At 42.5% G+C, this 19041-nt stretch overlaps 1 protein-coding gene across 1 annotated transcript; it reads right to left on the reverse strand.

The window, feature by feature from the left end:
* Window positions 1-263: 263 nt before the first annotated feature.
* LOC112186113 (mitochondrial import inner membrane translocase subunit TIM23-2) lies at window positions 264-1326 on the reverse strand. The gene has a single exon (XM_024324471.2). It carries the CDS (start codon window positions 1245-1247, stop codon window positions 678-680), a length of 570 nt encoding a protein of 189 aa, XP_024180239.1. The 5' UTR covers window positions 1248-1326; the 3' UTR covers window positions 264-677.
* Window positions 1327-19041: the final 17715 nt, after the last annotated feature.

Genomic DNA, 19041 nt, shown 5'->3' on the forward strand with positions numbered 1-19041 from the left:
CTGAATTCATACGATGAAAGTAACTAGACAAAACCTTCAGGCCTCCATATATTGATAAGCTACCTAGTGATATAAGAGAATAATCCATGATGAAAGACCATAGCCCAGAACGCATTCATGAAAGATTGAACAACACATGCCTAATGATAAGCAACCTCTAAAGAAACCCTCTTTACTACTCATGTATTCATACAAAAAGCGTTATTTCAAAAGAAAATAGGACTGGCTGGAAATGAAATGGACAACCAACGAACTAGCAGAACTGAAACAAAAGCACAGACTTTAGCCAGCCATCAACCATTGCAGAATCAAAATTCAACAACTACATTGCGTACCGATGTTCGACACACTAAAGATTGCATCTTTGTAATATCACCAGATATGCCGTGCACACCCAGAACTCCAAATGCATCCCAATTATTCATTATTAGGACAATTCGACAGATTACATCAAAAATCTAACCAAAAACTAAAAAAAAAAGCTACAACTGCATGTGCCTCCCATGCTCAACTACTTGTAAATCAATAATTTCATTTTAATTTAAATTCCAAGCATAGCAATATCATGCATTGCCCAAGTAAACATTTTTATCAATTCCGATGCCTAAATGGTACTATCAAAATTGCTCCAAAACTAAACAAAACAAGCCATACCATCACAGCCTTCCACCATCCTTTCATATCGGCACGTATCGCTTCAGCCCCTGCTTTGCCGCAACTGCCACTCCGACCAGCACTCCTCCAACGGCGCCGGCCACCGCCGCCGACCTCACTCCCCTCGCCGCACGGTACACCGCTCCGGTACCGAGCCCCGCGGCAACGCTATTCCACACATCATCCGTATCCCTCAGCGCCTGAACCCCGCTCTCCATACCCGCATAGAGCAACCCGATCACGCCGAGCCGGTTGGCCCAGACCCGACCCGTGTGACCCGACGAGTTGAGGACCCGGTTGATCCTGAGCTTGGTGGTGTCGCCGGATTCGAACGATCGGACGCCGGAGACGAGGCCGACGGATCCGCCGGCCACGGCGCCGGCGAGGTAGGTGCAGCCGGTGTAGAAGGTGAGATTCTCGCCCCAGGAGCGGCGCTGGCGGCGGGCCTCCTCGACGAAGAGGAACTCCGGGGAGGTGGGGAGCTGGTAAAGGTTTTGAATTGGGACCTGGAGATCTTGGTAGGGGTTGTAGAGGCGGGTCGGGACCGGGTCGGAGTTGTTGTGGTCGTGATCGGAGGACATGGGTTGAGACATGGTGGAGGTGAAGATAGAGAAAGAGGAGAGAGAGAGAGAGAGAGAGAGAGAGAGGAGCTCTCGGGTTTAAGGGGAGGGGAGGGGGGGGGGGGACCGGTTCGTTTAGGGTTTGGGTTTGCGAAGGTCGCAACTTTGGTGAGAACCAGAGAAAAGGAATTTATTTATTTTTTCGTGCGGAAAAAGAAAAAGAAAAGAAAAAGGAAAAGGAAATGAGGGGAATCATTTTGGGTCGGTGTTAAGTGGGTCGGGTCAAGTATTAGTGAGCTTTGATACGTGTTTCCAAGAATTGACCAACGACCAAAAGTAACGTGTTTTGGTTTCGTTTCGTGACGAGAAACCTTTCTACTTTTCCATATATAAAGGCACTTATTTCCCACTGTTTATTTATTTTATTTTTTTTGAGAAGAGAAAGAAATTTACAATGAAAAATCTTTAAGGAAACCAAAATTTAATAAGTTTAAACTAAAGGCTGCGGCCGGGAGGGAATTGTGCCAGATTTTTGGATTGGTGAGACTAGGTTCAAATGTTCAATAGAAGTGATTACATTTGCAAGAAAGTTAGTCTCAAAGAGCATGAGCGGAAGTAATATCTTTTAATCTTGAAGCCAAGTCTTTGATATCACAAACAAGGGATTTGAGATGCTACGGGTTTCATGGGAATTGTTAATGCAACTGATAATGAGCTTGGAGTCACATTCCACTTGAATTCTTGTAATATTGTTACGAGGAGCATGAATAAGGCCATTCTTGAGTGCATTGCCCTCAGCAATAGGAACATTGGTGATGCCGAGATTCCGAGTATCGGCAAGGAAAGAGAGACCATTAGAATTTCTAATGATAAAGCCCACATCAGCATGACTATAGAGCTTAACCAACCCATGAAAATTGAGCTTGAAGACTTGATGAGGAGGGGTTTCTATCGGATGGACTCCGAAGAAGCTTTTTGTAACTTTAGGGGGATGGAGTTGTGCATCCTATAGTTAGAGCCAATGGAAGCACCAGTATGAACAATCTTGTTGGGATGCATAGCGACATTGTCAGATTTGATTATTTCGACCATCCCATTTTTTAATTTTTTTGTCGTTTGATTTATGTTCTCCAACTTGTTAGTTTGATTTGGTCTATTTATATCTAGTTGTGCTTTTCGTGGTGGTAAATTTAACTTGGTGTAACTTTGCATTTGTCGAGAATAAATAACAATGATGGTTGCAAATGAATAGAAGGGAACATGATGTGTCAAAGCTACGTATCAATCATAGTTCAGTGATAACAAAAACCCTAAGAGAGTTTTTCTCTCAACCTAGCTTCTCAACGGCGCCCTAGCCTCCACCTCCTAACTTCCTTCTATCGCTCTCTTCTCGACTTCTCTCCACCCAATGGCCTCCATTGATGCTGTTACCACAAGCATTACTGCTTCCCTTGCACTCGCTGAAGCAGGTAATGCTCCTGACCTAGGGAAGTTTGGTGGTGGTCCTATTCATAGGTCCTCCCAATCCTTTCTGATTGAAAAACCTCTGACCCGCAAGCCGGTTGATCCTACGGCATGCAAAGATCACTTCCTCACACTTGGATGGTGGGAAGACCACTTGGGAGTAAGAACAAGAATCCTCGCTCAGAAAAGAAGGTGGGTGTGGCTCCACGCATCTCACTTACCCTACTGCTGCTACTGTTCAGGAGGTTAGCCCTAAAGATAAGGGCAAAGGGAAGCTCTAAGCTTTCTGTTCTCGTTATCTAGCATTTGGATTCTGGTATTTTGCTATTTAAGTTTAGCTTCTCTAGTTGTACACAAATTGAGGTCTCTAGGTGAGTAAAGTTGCTTTGACAAGGATTTAGGTAGTGTGGATTTGTGTTGATATGGCTAGGTTTAATAATTGTGCTCATTTTGTTTACAATGAGAGTTACTAGTCATTTGTTTCACAATTTGTGTCATCTAGGTTTTATTTGGTGTAAGACAACATATGATGTATGTGCCTTTTAGTTATGGATAAGTAGTGAAATTATCTATTCCTTAGAAAAAAAAAAAGAATAGAAAGTAACAATGTGGATGTGAAACACTAAACAATAACGACCAAAAGAAAAGTCTTCAGAGTGTGTGTGTGTGTGTGTGGGGGGGGGGGGGGGAGTTAAAAAGTGGGGAAAAGTGGGGGAGTTAAAAAGTAAAACTCTAACGAACTTAAATTTTATACAATGTATTAAGACTCAAAGAATAATACAACGACCATCATCTTATTTATGAGAGTTTCAAAAAAAGATATGAGACAAAATACCAAATACCATTATAACACAATAAAAATTAAACGATGCCGCACATTCGTAATTTTGTTAAGAAAAACATGAATATTATATAGATCCAAAAGATAGAGTCCAATTGAAATCTTAGCTTTGAACTTAAATAACTATGATGTTCAAAGCTAAGATTTCAATCAGTTTCAATCTTTTGAATGGTACATGATGTTCTAAAGTTTCTGGCCTATCAAAACTTCTAAATTTTGTTATGTTTTTGTTTTTCTTTCATGATTGGTCCTTGACTTATGTGAGCCATCGAGTATATGCCTGATTAATAGATCCACAATAACCACCACAGGTAGTCGAGTTGGTAAGAGCCTCCAGGTGTGGAACCCCCACACTCGGGTTTGAATCCCTCAAACACTGATTGGAGTTAAATCTTAATCTATTCTTGGTAGCCAAGGGGAAGGAAGCTTTCTGACATGATCCCCCGGCACGGATTAGTCTCTGGGCCTAGGAAACTTTTAAGGAACCGTGTGATCTCGATAATTTTTTTTTAAAGCTCCAAAATGGAGCACATTTAGCAGTAAAACTTAATCTTGTTGTAGAGAAATTGAATTCGGGAGAAATTTTCTGTGTATTCTCATTGATATAGGGGCCTCTTTATATAGAGGATTACAATGCATAGAATCTCAATCATACAAGGAAAGTAATTCTACATTGATTAGGATTCTAAATCATTCTAATTAAATCCTATTACCACTAGGTCAAGTAACCTAGAGTTTGAGCTAAACACAAATTAGGTTTTCCTTGAACACTCGCCCTTGTGTTGCCCAAACGCGGTGCTTCTCTCGTTACCTCATTAAAAACCTTGCCGAGTAACAAAAACCCAGTGGGACAAAAATAACCTCGGTCGAAGGGGAAAAAGAGCACAACACACCTTTCACGATTTGAGACGAACATGTAAACATCTCCCCCTGATGTCTGCGCCTCCCCCTGATGACTACGATCATGGGAGTTCAGATAACTTTCACAAGCCAATTCTTGCCACATGTTTCTCGAATGTGGATTTAGGCAATGACTTAGTAAACAAGTCTGCCACATTGTCCTCAGATCGAACTTGGTTCACTTTGATCTTGAGGAGCTTCTATTGTTGCTGATTGTAGAAGAATTTAGGCGATATATGCTTGGTGTTGTCGCCTTTAATGTAGCCTTGCTTCATTTGTTCAATGCAAGCAGCATTATCCTCATAAATGCTCGTTGGCTTATCTGTGGTAGACTTCAAACCACAATTGCTTCGAACATGCGTAACTATGGATCGAAGCCATATACATTCACTGACTGCTTCGTGAAGAGCAATAATCTCTGCATGATTCGAAGAGGTAGCTACTAAGGTCTGCTTTGTAGACCTCCAAGATATTGCGGTATTTCCTATGGTGAAAACATAACCAGTTTGGGAGCGACCTTTGTGTGGGTCAGAGAGGTACCCAGCATCAGCAAAACCTTCCAAAACACTTATATCGTTTTGGGTTGGGGATAGGGAACGCAGTCCACCATGTGTGGCGTTCCTGGCACTTGATGGGTCCGAATCCATCATCTTTCTATAGGGATAGAACAAGCCCATATCGATCGTACCACTTAGGTATCGAAAGATATCTTTAACACTAGTCCAATGGCGTCGTGTTGGCGCAGAGCTATATCTAGCTAGCAAGTTCACTGCGAATGAGATATCCAGTCTTGTGCATTGTGCCAAGTACAATAATGCGCCTATTACACTTAGGTAGGGAACTTCCGCCTCTAGCACATCTTCATCGTCATCTTTTGGACGAAATTGATTATTCTTTGGATCAAGACTACGGACGACCATTAGGGTGCTTGAAGGCTTAATCTTATCAGTGTTGAAACCCCTAAGCATCTTTTGGGTATAAGCTGATTGATAAATCAGGATACCATCTCTACGGTGCTCGAGTTCCAAACCGAGGCAAAACCGTGTTTTCCCAAGATCTTTCATCTCAAACTCGGATTTCAAGTGTTCAGCGGTTTCCCTTAACTCTTTAAGGGTGCCAATTATGTTCATGTCATCAACATAAACCGCTACTATTGCAAATCCGGAACTTGTCCTTTTTATGAACACGCATGGGCATAGTTCATTGTTGACATATCCCTTTCCAATCAAGTAGTCACTTAGACGGTTATACCACATCCGTCCGGATTGTTTCAATCCATATAGTGAGCGTTTCAATCTAATCGCAAACGCGCTCCGTGGTTTAGAGCCACTTGATTTGGGTAATTGAATTCCGTCTGGAATCTTCATGTATATCTCTGTATCTAGATCCCCATATAGATACGCAGTAACCACATCCATAAGCTGCATATTCAGTTTTTCGGAAACTCCAAACTGACAAGGTAGCGGAACGTAATGACGTCCATTACGGGAGAATAGGTCTCCTCGTAGTCGATTCCAGGGCGTTGTGAGAAACCTTGCGCCACAAGGCGAGCTTTGTACCTTACAATCTCGTTTTCTCATTACGCTTTCTAATGAATACCCATTTATGGCCAACTGGTTTGGTGTTGTGCGGCATTGGCACAACTGGTCCGAATATGTGGTGACCCGAGAGGGGGTCCCACAGCACCGCGACCCCGAGCCAATGAGAAACTGACATGTCACTAACGACATCTCGATAACTCATCAACCCGAAATCACAAGGCCTTTGAGGTTCAGGTTGTTGGTTTACAAAACACTTTCTTGGACAAGTCGTTCTAGCAACCAAGCAACACATTTTCTAAAGCGGAATTTAAAATGGGCTAAGAGTTTGGGCTTGCAATCGGAGCCCAATTTGGAGAAATAAACGATTCACTAAATAACTACAAGCATGGGAGACGGCCCCAGGGTTACGGGTCTCCCGAAATTTTTGTAAGCGAGTAGGAAATAAATAAATAAATAAATAAATAAGAAAGTAAATAAATAAGTTACTTCGAAATCTGATAAACGACCAAAACCATTTCTTGATAAAGTCAAAGAAGAATACGCCAAGCCAGGCATGTGCCTCCTCTATAGGCTCCCCGAGCACATCCTCGAAACCTGCACACTGTTGTAGGGGTGAGCTTTCGTCCTCGCATGCCCAGTAAGGGTCGACCCAACCATGCTAGGTTTGAAAATAATAGTATACTTGAAAATATTTACTACATAATATTGTGCACGTTTATCGAAAATACTTTAAAAATAGGCAACCACAAACATTATTTCTTTTATAAAGCATATGCAGTATGCTTCACACAATTTGGAGCTCCGAGATACTTACCTGCCGGCTAATATAAAACAAATCGGTGACCGACCTGGTTCGTCCTGAATTCGAGAACCGGCCAACTACTATGTAGTACTTCTGACTACAAGTAGCGAAAGTGTCCATTTCCTGGCCCTGAGTCTCCTATGACTGGTTCACTGTCTATACTTATCTTTCCTCGACAAACATAGGAGCACGGCCCCCTCCGGAGGTTCACGGTTATTGACACCGTGGGATCCCTAGGAATCTAAGCGTCTAGGTCCCATTCACTTTCAGGTCACAAGTATAAACATACAAGGGTACAGTATCTCAACATGCAAGTCTAGCCTCAGTTTTCGCAATTAGCAATTATCAGTTCTGAAAAAACATGTATCACGAGGCATCGACTAATGAACAACCAAAAACGTTCTTGCAGGCAACATACTATCATAGTATAGCATTCTACATATACTGAAAAGCCTCTAACAAGGAAGGGACAACTCACCCTACCTGGATATGAAGTGCTCGTCCACAATGAGATTCGTTCTCGACTTTCGATCATTTGTCCAAATCCAAGTACACATGCCCGAGTCCTTTATAATAAAAATCGAATCAATAAGTAACTTAACGTCATTATAACTCAACCAACCGAGCAACCAAAACATTTACTTAATTTCCTTAAAGTCCAACGGATTATCTTTTAACATAAAAATCTACTATCCATTCCCAAACAATCCAAATGATATTGCGTTTGAACCATTTAGGATATGGTGATCATACTCCTTTCGGTAATATAGTTCGGATTAAACATTTGATGTCATTGTCTAGCATTCCTTTCTTAAGCAACAAATACACTTACCATTCCCAAATAATCCAAGTAAAAAGGCATTTGAATCATTTGAAATATGGTATCACATTTAACACTTTGACCTTTCTTTAGTTAGCATCTCTACACTAAGCAATTAAATAACAGTTACCATTCCCGAATGATTTTGTTCTCTTTGCTCATTCGGGATATGGCAATTCCCGTGTTCTTTAATTGTAATTCAATTTATGAACCTTACTGGCTTAACTTCCTCATCATCAATTTTCCGTCAATATTTGCATTTACTCAAACTCCTTAACCTCCTTTAACAAATCGGTTTGCTTCTCAATTACCACCAAATTAATTTCCCTTTGTTCAACTTGTGGAATGACACTGCCAAAATATTGATAACAGATCCATCTTCTTATTTAACAAAACCAACTACATCTATACATACAACCAATTTCATTCTTGTCCACGACCATGTTAAATTCCCAACACATATCGATATCATAACAAATAATCCAAAAAAAACAGAATTCCACCAAGTATGAACATCACACAACAAGATAGATCCAAAAACCCAGACCCTTACCATTCTTCTTTCCCCAAAGTAGAGATCATTTCGTCGTAGTAGCATTTCACCATCACTGACCATTCGACTCCCTAGCAGACAAAACATGATCAATACTCAACTCTCAACAGATTTCGTATCCAAGGCAAAGTCCCGAGTTTCTTACCATTCCTTGACATCAACGTAGCTGACCCAGCAGCTCCTCTCTTCCAAACTCCAAAACTTCTCAGAATGCAGAAATTCACCAAAATCCTCACAGAATCCAATTCAACGACAGAAATTAGGCTCCCCCAAGTTTAAGTCAGAATAGAAGTCTCAACCAAGAAAAGGGTGACAAAACCAACTTACCAGACGGAAATGGGTAAATCGGTCACGGCGGCGTTGGGTGGCTCGCGCGCCAGCGGCAGCGCGTGTAGCACGTGTGGTGGTTCTGATCAGAGTCTGAAGTCGGGATTTAGGGATTAAGGTGGTTCGTGCAGTCCTAAGCTTCTTCAAGGTGATGGCTTCGCTCAACCGTGGCCGGAAGTGATAACTCTAACTTTGCAGAAGCCCAGATCGCCGGCGAAGGTGCATACGGAGTTCTCCGGCGTCGGGTCGGAGACGGGGCTTTGGAGTGTTGAAGTACGATTCGAGCTGGAGATCGGAGGATGAAGATAGGCAGAACCTCGAGTTCCGGCAAGCTTGCATGGCGTTTTCCAGTGGTCGGAGCTTGAGGCTATGGTTCGGGTTTTGCTCTCTAGGGCTTGGTGCTTCAATTTCTGGTTGTGGTGGTGTGAATCGGCGACTGGAAATCAAAGGATTATGGAAGGCAGTGGTGTCGCTGTTTGGAGGATCGCAGGTGGACGCCGGAGTCAAGGCATGGCTTCGATTTTTCCTGGGTTTTGGTCGGATTTTGGTGCTGAGTTGATTGGTGGTGGCGGTGACAAGAGTTGATGGCCGGAGATGAGGTTTTCCGGCGCTTGCAGAGGGAAGGAGAGAGAGAGTGCGAGGGGTCGGGGAGAGAGACGCGGCCGAGAGAAGAGAGAGGGAGAGAAATGAGGCTAGGGTTTTTCTCAAGTTCCTATTTATACTTGTTTGCGAGAAAAGTCAAATTTGCCCTTGCGACGAGTTACAAAACTCTCCCAGCTAATTGCTTTCTGTTTTGGGCTCGTAACTTTTCTTTTATTTGTTCTTCGTCGGAAACTTCCTAACTTATTTCTCGATGTCATCCTAGGCCCAAAACTCAATTTCGTTAAAATTAAAAATTCAAATCTTCACTATAACCCAATTCGCCTTCCTTTCAAATTTACTTCGACGATCTTTTACTTCAATGAACTTTAGTAACCTTCTAGGCCCCAAAACGATGAACTCTGGCCCAACTTAAATTATAAAGCCCAATGGGTGGGTCGACACCAAAACAATCTCCGAAATCGATTTATTCACTTAAATTACATTGCGAAAAATCTTATTGGCAAGAAATTACTTTAGAAATCAACCAAAGTTTTCAGGGGCTCACAGAATACCTTTCTTTTCGCTAGAGAATCAAGTTCTGCCTGGATCGCATCTTTCCATTTTGGCCAATCGGCTCTACGTTGGCATTCATCAACGGAGCGTGGTTCGATGTCATCGGTCTCAATAATCTCACGCGCCACTGAATACGCGAATACATCATCAATGATGATGGAGTTTCTTTCCCACGTCCCATGTACACTAGTGTAATTAACAGAGATCTCTACATTCTCAGGGATAGGTTCTGACATTGAGGCGTCCCCCAATGATGTCTCATGGACATAACCATAATCCGGAACATTCTCATGGGACGGATTTTGAGTATCGATGATCAAAGGATTTGTTTGTGCCTCATTCGCCTTCTTTCTAGGGCGAGTATCCTTCGAACCAATTGGTCTACCGCGCTTTCTTGCGGGACCTGCGGCCATAGATGCCACATCATTGCCATGTTGGGCAATGGCACCATCTCCTGGTGTGACATGAATGGCGTGATGTCCAGTATTTGAGACATCGATCCTTGCAGGCACGTTTGCAGCAGGTATCACTACTAAAAAAAATTGCATTTGCGACGGTTTTTTACTTCGGCAGGGATTTCCGTCGCAATTGATATCAATTGCAACGGCAAATGTTCCGTAGTGAATAATTTTTATTATTAGCGACGATAAATCTTTGCCGTAGTAGGATTAGTTATTAATTGCGACGCATTTTCATGTCGCCGTCGCAAACATATACATATCTATTTTATTAAAAAACCACCTCCTTATCACTCCTCTTCCTCACTTAACCACCACTCCCTTCCCAAACCTCAACTGTCGATCACACCCTCCTCTCACAGATCCATGCCCAAGCTTGACCTCCGCTGCGCTGCCACCGAGCCCAAGGAGGCCAAGCTCCAGGGAGGCCGCTTCGAGGAGGGCATCACGGACTCCATCGAGCGCTTAACTGGCGCTGTTGAGCCCTTCACCGAGTCCATCTCCTTCGACAAAGCCCTCTGCAAGCATGCCATCATGGGCAGCAAGGCCCACGCCTCAATGCTCCCTAAACAGGTCCTTCACTTTAGTTTCTCCATTTTCAGTTCTCTCAATTTCTCAATTTCTCAATTTCTAGGGTTTGATTTGGCTACTATTAGGGATTCATCACTGTCGATCTGATAGTTATGAACTGAGTTGGATGGAATTGATAGCTCGTTTACTATTTGTATCTGAGTCTTTAGCTTCTAGATCTGATTTGATTTTAGTTTTTTTTATTTTTATGTTGAACGTTTTGATCGCGATTTGTAGTGGACTGCAGAGGTTATCAGTATCTTTTTGTTTATTATATGTGTTATCTTTGGGAGCAAAGTTTCAAACACTAGCTGGTTGGTAATATTGTAGATCTACTGTCTATAGCACATGTGGTCAGATGGTTCCTACTAGCTTTAATTGTTCATTTGTAACTTGGTAGTGATACTATAAGCACGGAGATGCAATCGATGAAATTCTGATGCAGATTAAGCAGCTGCAAGTTTTTGATGGTCTGTTTGGTGACAAAGAATGAGCGTTTGATTGTTCCTGGCTACACATGCACATTTGCAGAGGGCTCAACCTGTTTTGCTTCAGCATTTGCTCTTGGCTTTCGTTGAGCAGGTTATCATATCTCTCTCTCTGCACAGCTACCATGCATGTCCTTTACTTGTGTTTTTGTGTGAGAATATATTAATCTTTTTTATAATCAAAATCTTGATTCTTCGCTGCAGAAGTGTTATTAGAAAGGAAGCGTACACTCAGTTTGGCACCATTCTTATTACTTTGTCTAGTTGCACGCATACGTTTGATGTTGAATCAGTTCTTGCTCTGGTACTCACTATATGAATAATGGCTTGTGGTAATTAACCAGAGAAAGCACAATACATTATAGAAGCATGCCCATACGTTTACGGTTTATTATTTGATTGGGCAGATGACATGTTTACGTTTATACTATTCTCATAAATGTATTGATGCAGGACAAAGCAAGGGTGGTGTGATAATGGTTATGGTGGGTTAGAAAGATAGAAGATTTAAGAAATAAAAAATAAGGTTTTGTAGCTGTTGTAGTTTCAGAGAACCTAGGGAGCAACGGAAACAGTGAACAAAGGGAGAACAATAAGAGACTAAGATAGGAGATACCAAGGCACCAAGTATATAACAATACTCAACTTTCATCCAATCTGATTTTTCTTACAAAAGAGTCTGATTGATAGGTTTTCAACTTGTTTAGATTATTTGTACTGAACTTGGAGGTCACTACTCTCTTCTGGGTCTTGCTCAGATAGAAACATTGAGCTCAAAGTTGAATTCTTTTGGAGTTTTCAGATATTATACTTTCTGGGTTTTTCTTAAAGTTGAATACTCAAGTTGGGAGTCGGATTTGAACACAAATTGGCTGTAAAGTTATTGTCTTGGCACTTACTTTTCCTATTTTCAATCACATTTGGGAATTTGGTGTATTGTTTTTTATGGAAATGAAGGGTTTTGGGTTTATTAATATGTCATCTGTGTTTGTGATTTTTTGGGTATGTGTATATGGATATGGTTTGGCTGAGGGTAATGAGTGTACAAACCAGGTTTTTCCCTGGATGGCATCACATACTTCTTGCTTTACCCTTTTATCTTCCAATAATGAAACTTTGAAGAATGAGGTGTTCTCACACCATCACTTGACACCAACTGATGATTCTGCCTGGTTGAATTTGCTCCCAAGAAAGATATTGAGGCAGGAATATGAATATGAGTGATCAGTGATGTACTAGAAGATCAAAAACTCCGGTGGTGGTTTTGAGGCTCCTGGAGGTTTCCTCAAGGAAGTGTCCTTGCATGATGTGAGGTTGGATCCAACTTCACAATATGGGAAGACACAGCAAACAAATCTGAAGTACATGTTGATGTTGGATTCTGATAGTTTAATTACTTTGGAGCTTTCAAAAGACAGCTAGTTTAGAAACCCCTGGGGCACCATATGATGCCAAAGATTCGTGGGAGGCATCAACTAGTGAACTGCGCGGTCCTTTTGTAGGTTAGTCATACTTACTAAATCATTGTTTTGTTTTCTCTGTTAACATTATTTGCAAGTCTGTAATTTAGATTTTGTCACATGTTAATTGGTCTCTTCTTTATTGACATTGTGTTCTCATACTCTAATTGTGATTTTATTAAAGCTGCTTTCAATTTTGTGTAAAGCTTCATTAGATTCCGTATACTATATAGTTTAAGAAAGGGAGCTACTTCTGAGTCCACCTTGGTTTGGAGAAATAGTTGGGATTTTTTTTATAATTATTTTGCAGAGAATGAATAATATGCAACAGATACTCATAATAATACTATCAAAGATAAAATGGTTGTGTGCCTTTTCGATTATTAGATTTCCAATTTTAGTGTTGGATAATAATTTGTACAGTGTATACCAAGTAACTTACTTTTGTATCTTGAAGGGCATTATTTGAGTGCTTCAACGATGATGTGGGCAAGCACTCATAATGGATACTCTCAAAGAGAAGATGTCCGGGATTGTGTCAAGTCTTTCTCTTTGTCAGAAGAAAATTGGTAGTGGATATCTTTCGGCTTTTCCAACTGCGGAATTTGATGGCTTTGAAGATTATAAACATGTCTGGGATCCATATATATTATACCATTCACAAGGTTAATTTACTTGGTTTGTTTCACCAGAGGAAATACTTCAGTTTGATTCAGAGAATCATATGTTTAGATTTTCAACTTGTTTGGGTAGTAGCTTTTTGTTCATTGTGCTTCTCTAATGCATGTATAATAGTTTTCATTTTTGCATGTTCTTGTAATGAAAATATGGTGCAATTTTGCACCATATTTATTTTTTTTTAAAAAATTCTTTTTTTTGCGACGGCAACCTTGCCGTTGCAAATACCTCCACATGGATTATTCTGAAATAGACATTGCGACGGAAGTCACCGTAGCAAATAGCCGTCGCAAAACAATAACTGTTGCGACGGCACGAGAATACCGTCGCAATTATCTTTTGCGACGGCATTTTACCGTAGCAAATGGATTTTGTGACGCCACCTATTGCAACGCCAACAATTCCGTCGCAAAAGACTCAAATTTCCGTCGCGAAAAGTTTTTTCCGTCGCAAAAGCCCAATTTGCCGTCGCAAAATAGGCGTCGCAAAAGCAATTCTTTTTAGTAGTGTATGTGTGATCTTGTCACTTTAGCAACATCAGAAAACGCATCAGGCAGAGTGTCTGCTACGTTCTGGAGCTCGATTATTCTTCGTACTTCAAGTTCAGACTGTGCGGTACGGCGATCGAGATGAGACATAGTGGGGACAGACCACGACAATTCCTGTCGTTCCTGTTGAACATCTGTGTTCTTATCTCCCCCTAACGACCGGAAGACTGTCTCATCAAAGTGACAATCAGCAAATCTAGCGGTAAAGAGATCGCCTGTCAAGGGTTCAAGGTAACGGATGATCGTTGGAGATTCATATCCAACATAAATGCCTATTCGTCGTTGTGGACCCATCTTAGTACGCTGTGGTGGCGTAATAGGCACATATATGGCACACCCAAAAATGTGTAAGTGCAAGATATCAGGCTCGTACCCAATCACTAGCTGTAACGCAGAGTAAGATTGAGTGGCAGTGGGTCGTAGACTAATTAGCGTCGCTGCATGCAATATTGCATATCCCCAAGTAGAAACAGGGAGATTGGTGCGCATAACCAATGTCCGTGCTATCATCTGTAGTCGTTTGATAGCGGCTTCTGCGAGACCATTTTGGGTATGAACATGGGGAACTGGATGCTCTACATCAATCCCCAGTGACATGCAATAGTCATCGAATGTTTTCGATGTAAACTCCCCAGCATTATCAAGTCGAATCGACTTAATAGGGTGGTCCGGGTAGTGAGCCAGTAGACGGATAATCTGGGCGAGGAGTTTAGTATAAGCAGTATTCCGAATGGACAGTAACGCGACATGTGACCAGCGTGTCGACGCATCAACCAATACCATAAAGTATTTAAAAGGTCCGCATGATGGTTGAATTGGTCCACAGATATCCCCTTGGATTCTTTGTAAGAACGGAATAAGTATTTTGGGATCCTTTGCATAGGACGGTCTCGGTCCTAATTTCCCGAAGGAACAGGCTTTGCAGAAAGAGCGAGGGACCTTAGAAGCAACCAATGAGGATCTTGGTTGGGCCTGAGCGTCCGTAGCGCTATTAGAAGCAAAGTGTGTGACTACATCTCCCATTATGGCGTTAGAGCCATGGAAAGTGATGTGTGTAGCGTCATGGCTACTAGGAGGAACAACCATGGCGTCATGCTCATGGTTGGCGCCATTAATGGCGTCATCATATGGGACATGGGCGGTCTTGTAGCGCCCCAAGACAACTGCAGTTCCAGATGCTGCAATGGTTGCGGTCTTGCTAAGTCCTGAAATCAATTTTCTATTCTTGCTTCTTCTCACTCTGAAGAATGGATGTCCGTGTGAAGTCTTTAGTATACAGAGCATCATGTCACGACCAGGATGTCCTAGTCGGTCATGCCAAAGCCAATATGTGTCTGAATCCAAGAGATCTTCTCTTATGATATTATTGGATTCAATAGGTCGAATTGTAGTGACATAAAGTCCACTAGATTGACACATAAGCTTCTCTAAGATGCGCTTTCTTCCGCAATCATTAGAGGTAATGCAAAGGAATTCTATTCCATTCTCACTATGCGTTTCCGCATGGAATCTGTTGGTTCTAATATCTTTAAAACTTAATAAGGTCTGATTTGCCTTAGGAGCGTAGAGAGCTTCGGTGACTTTAATCAAGGTGCCATTGGACAAAAGGAATTGGGCCATTCCATGTCCTCGAACTAAACTTGATGGCCCAGCCATCGTAGTCACAGATGAATATGTATGCAACATCTCTAAGAATAGTTGCCTATGTCGTAGAATGGTGTGTGTAGTTGCACTATCCGCAAGACATTGAAGTTCATCCATTCCTTCAAAAATAGCCGGAAATCTTGACCGAAAAAGTCCTTTGAAGGTGGCCAGAAAAAGGTCGCCGGAGGTCGCAGGAAAAGTGGCCGGAAACTGGTGGCCGGAGCTAGGCAGGTTGGTGCAGGGCAGTTGCGGAGGCGTGCTGGCCTGCTGCAGAGCTCGTGCAGGGCTTATGCAGGGGCTGTGCGGAGGGTGTGCAGGGCCTGTCGGCAGGTGCTGCGCAGGGGTTCGGCAGATGTCGGCAGGTGTGTGGGGGGCTGTCGGCAGGGGCAGGCATTCGTCTCGGCAGATGCAGGCACAAGGCTCGGCAAGGGCAGGCACTCGTTTTGGCAGGTATCGGCAGGTCTGAGCGGATGCAGGCACAAGGCTCAGCAGGGGCATGCACTCGTCTCGGCAGCCGATAAGGCTCGGCAGGGGCAGACACTCGTCTCGGCAGCTGCTCGGCAGGGCTCGCAGGGGTAGGCACTCGTCTCGGCAGCTCTCGGCAGCTGCTCGGCAGGGCTCGCAGGGGTAGGCACAAGGCAGGGGCCGGTCCGATTTTTCCGATGGCCGGTTCAGGGGTTTTCCGGCCGGTTCCGGTGGATCAGTCGCCGGTTCTGGGCTCCTTGGGAATAGGGCTTCGATATGTGGGGCAGTAGTTTCAGGATATTGAAGGTTACAAAATTAGGGTTTCAGGGTTAGGGCTCGTGCTGATAACGTGTTGTAGAGAAACTGAATTTGGGAGAAATTTTCTGTGTATTCTCATTGATATAGGGGCCTCTTTATATAGAGGATTACAATGCATAGAATCTCAATCCTACAAGGTGTGAGGGTGACTTTGTGATTTTAATTCTTTGCAGTAAGACCCTCCGAGTTGTGCGAGACTAGGCCCAAAATCGCTCGAAGGCTGACCCAAGAACAACTTCGTTGTAACCTGTTAGATGTAACAGCAGCTATTTGGCTTGATGATAACGGCAGCTATTTAGCTTGATGATAACAGAAGCTATTTAGCTTGATGATAACAGCAGCGATTAAACTTCACTTCATAAGAACAGGACTTATAGGCGGGCATGGTGTGGGAGCTAGATGCATGAGAGTTTAGCAGAGAGGGAGAATTCTATCAGTGACATGATTTCTGGATTTCGGGTTAAGGTTGGTTGGGAAGAATCGGGGTTCAGAGATAAAGCTTGATCTCTTGCTTGTATTTTTGGGCTGTTGTGGCTTGGTTTCCTACGGCAACGAACTCGCCCTTTATAGACGGGGAGGATTTGCGCCAAGAACCAGAGGCTTTGAAAGGGTATTCTTAGTTTTGATGGGATCATTCTAAAACCTTCAGCTTTTGTTTTCCCGGTGAAATCAAAAGAATGAAGGCTTGCTTTGGCCATGTGGGTAAAGACTGGTGGTGCGGGTATAGGACGGCGATGGGGTTCCCAGATTTTGTGCTGCCGTGATTTTTAAGAGATCATAATCCCTTGATTTGTGCTATTGTAAATTGTGATCACAAATAGCTAAGGATTATTGGAAATTGAGGCAGGATTTCGGAGGATGAGAGTTAGGAAGCTTTTGTATAGACTTGGGGTTCTTACCAGAAAAGGATGGAGTAGTAATCTCAGCAACAACCTGATGGAACAAGTTCCTGATTTGGGGAAGACGACTCCAATGTCTTTTTGGGCTACGGGTTCTAGTGTAGTGGACTTTGGGCAAGGAATGACTCTAGTGGGCTCTAAGTCTTGTTGGGCTTGCTTTCATCTCTCTACTAGCCCATGTTAAGATATTGGCCCTCAAAGCATGAATTTTGGTTCCCAAGTCCAAAATTACTGACGGACCTTATCATAACAATGGGCCTCGCACGATCCGTTACCTTCCACACCACATCCGGCCGTATAAGCCCCAAACGTAGCTTGGGCCTACGCGTATCGCGTGGTAAATAAGCGTGTCTGTCCATTTGGAAATCCCTGTCAATTGTTTGAATATTTAGGCATGTCGTATTGCTTGTTAAATAGAGAATTCCCTTTCGCCGCGAAATGGGCTTGCTTGAAGGCCCAATTAGGTTATGAGGTCGATGACTCGTTCCCTTTGCCTGTCACTAGTTAAATTTGAACTTGTGGAAATTCGGGTATCAACATTAGCCCCCTTGATTATGTGGCTTGTGTGACCGCGTTACGGGCTACATAATCAAAAATTCGAAGACTTATCGAGTGATTGTATATAACCCTCCTTCTTTTTTTTTTTTTTTTTTGAGTTGAGTTGGCCCCTGTATCTTATTGATACAATTCATGACTTATCAGGCTTTCCACGTGGCAACAGACCTTAACCATCATTGGACTCCTAGTTAAAAGAGAAGAGCCTTACTTTTCAGCTACCTTTTCTTCTAGGAAAACAGTATTGGCGTGTAGAGTCGTTTCCGTTTCTCCTCGGTTTTCTTCCATACTTTGATTTGCACGAGACGCTTCTCTCCAAGAGTCAGGCCCTCGATCTAAGGAAAGAAACTCATCTCCTTTTAAATCTATTTGGCTTGGGAGACTCCATTCCTGCTCCCTTACTCTCTCAAGAAACAGAGCGGGCGCACCGCACTCGTTACATAGCCAATTTGCGATTTCTTCTACGCTTGGTAAGCCTAACAGATTGCATCATCTTTTGCTCGACCATCTCCATTCCTTGTTATCTTTGTCTCTTTTCTTCTCTTTTCCTTTTTTTTTATTTCAACACCCGCCGTTGCTGTAATCTCATATTTGGCCAATGCGATATCAGGTTACAAGTGCGATTGCCTATTGCTGGTGTGATGTCGTTGATTCGCTGCCGTGATTGATTCATTGGATATTGCATGTTCTATTCTGGTGTTATTCATTCTGCTATCTCGATTTCTTGTGGCTTTGGCTATATTAATCTGCTGTTATGATTGATCTGCTGTCGGGATCATATTGTGCTTGATCTGTTACCGCGTGTTTTGATCTGTAAGTATTCCTTCCCATTCCGCATCCTAACTTGTTTCTATATTTATATATATATATATATATATTTTTTCTTCTTCTTGGTTTGGCTTGGCTGCATGCACTAAATAGCCTTGGTTTTGATTAGTTCCCTGCCTGATGTACTGATATATTGATTCAGTATGAGTGAATTGATCTTTTGCTTTATGCGTGGAAGACTTTTTTTTTTTTTTTTTACTGCTGTGATTGCCATTAAACATGATGGGGCTTGTTGTTAGTTTGCCTGTTTCATCCTATAAGATGTGCTTATTAGCTTGGTTGGGGCTTGTGTTTTTATCTTTAGCTTAGCCCTTTGCTTGGTGTGTGATTATGAATTGGCTGAGCATGGAGTGGCTTGGATTGTTGTTGTTGTTGTTTTTTTTTTTCTTTGCGTTATGCGTATTATGCGTGGAGTCTTACTGCTGTGGTTGCAATGGAGCATGATGTAGCCTGGTATCGCATAGTTTAGTTTATCACATAAATTGTGCCTGTTAGCTTGGATTGAATGCGTTG

Source organism: Rosa chinensis, chromosome 2 (assembly GCF_002994745.2).
Source record: "Rosa chinensis cultivar Old Blush chromosome 2, RchiOBHm-V2, whole genome shotgun sequence".
Classification (NCBI taxonomy): domain Eukaryota; kingdom Viridiplantae; phylum Streptophyta; class Magnoliopsida; order Rosales; family Rosaceae; genus Rosa; species Rosa chinensis.

Excerpts from the sequence above, each read along its gene's own strand:
- LOC112186113 (XM_024324471.2), bottom strand. The coding sequence starts at position 1,247 with ATGTCTCAACCCATGTCCTCCGATCACGACCACAACAACTCCGACCCG.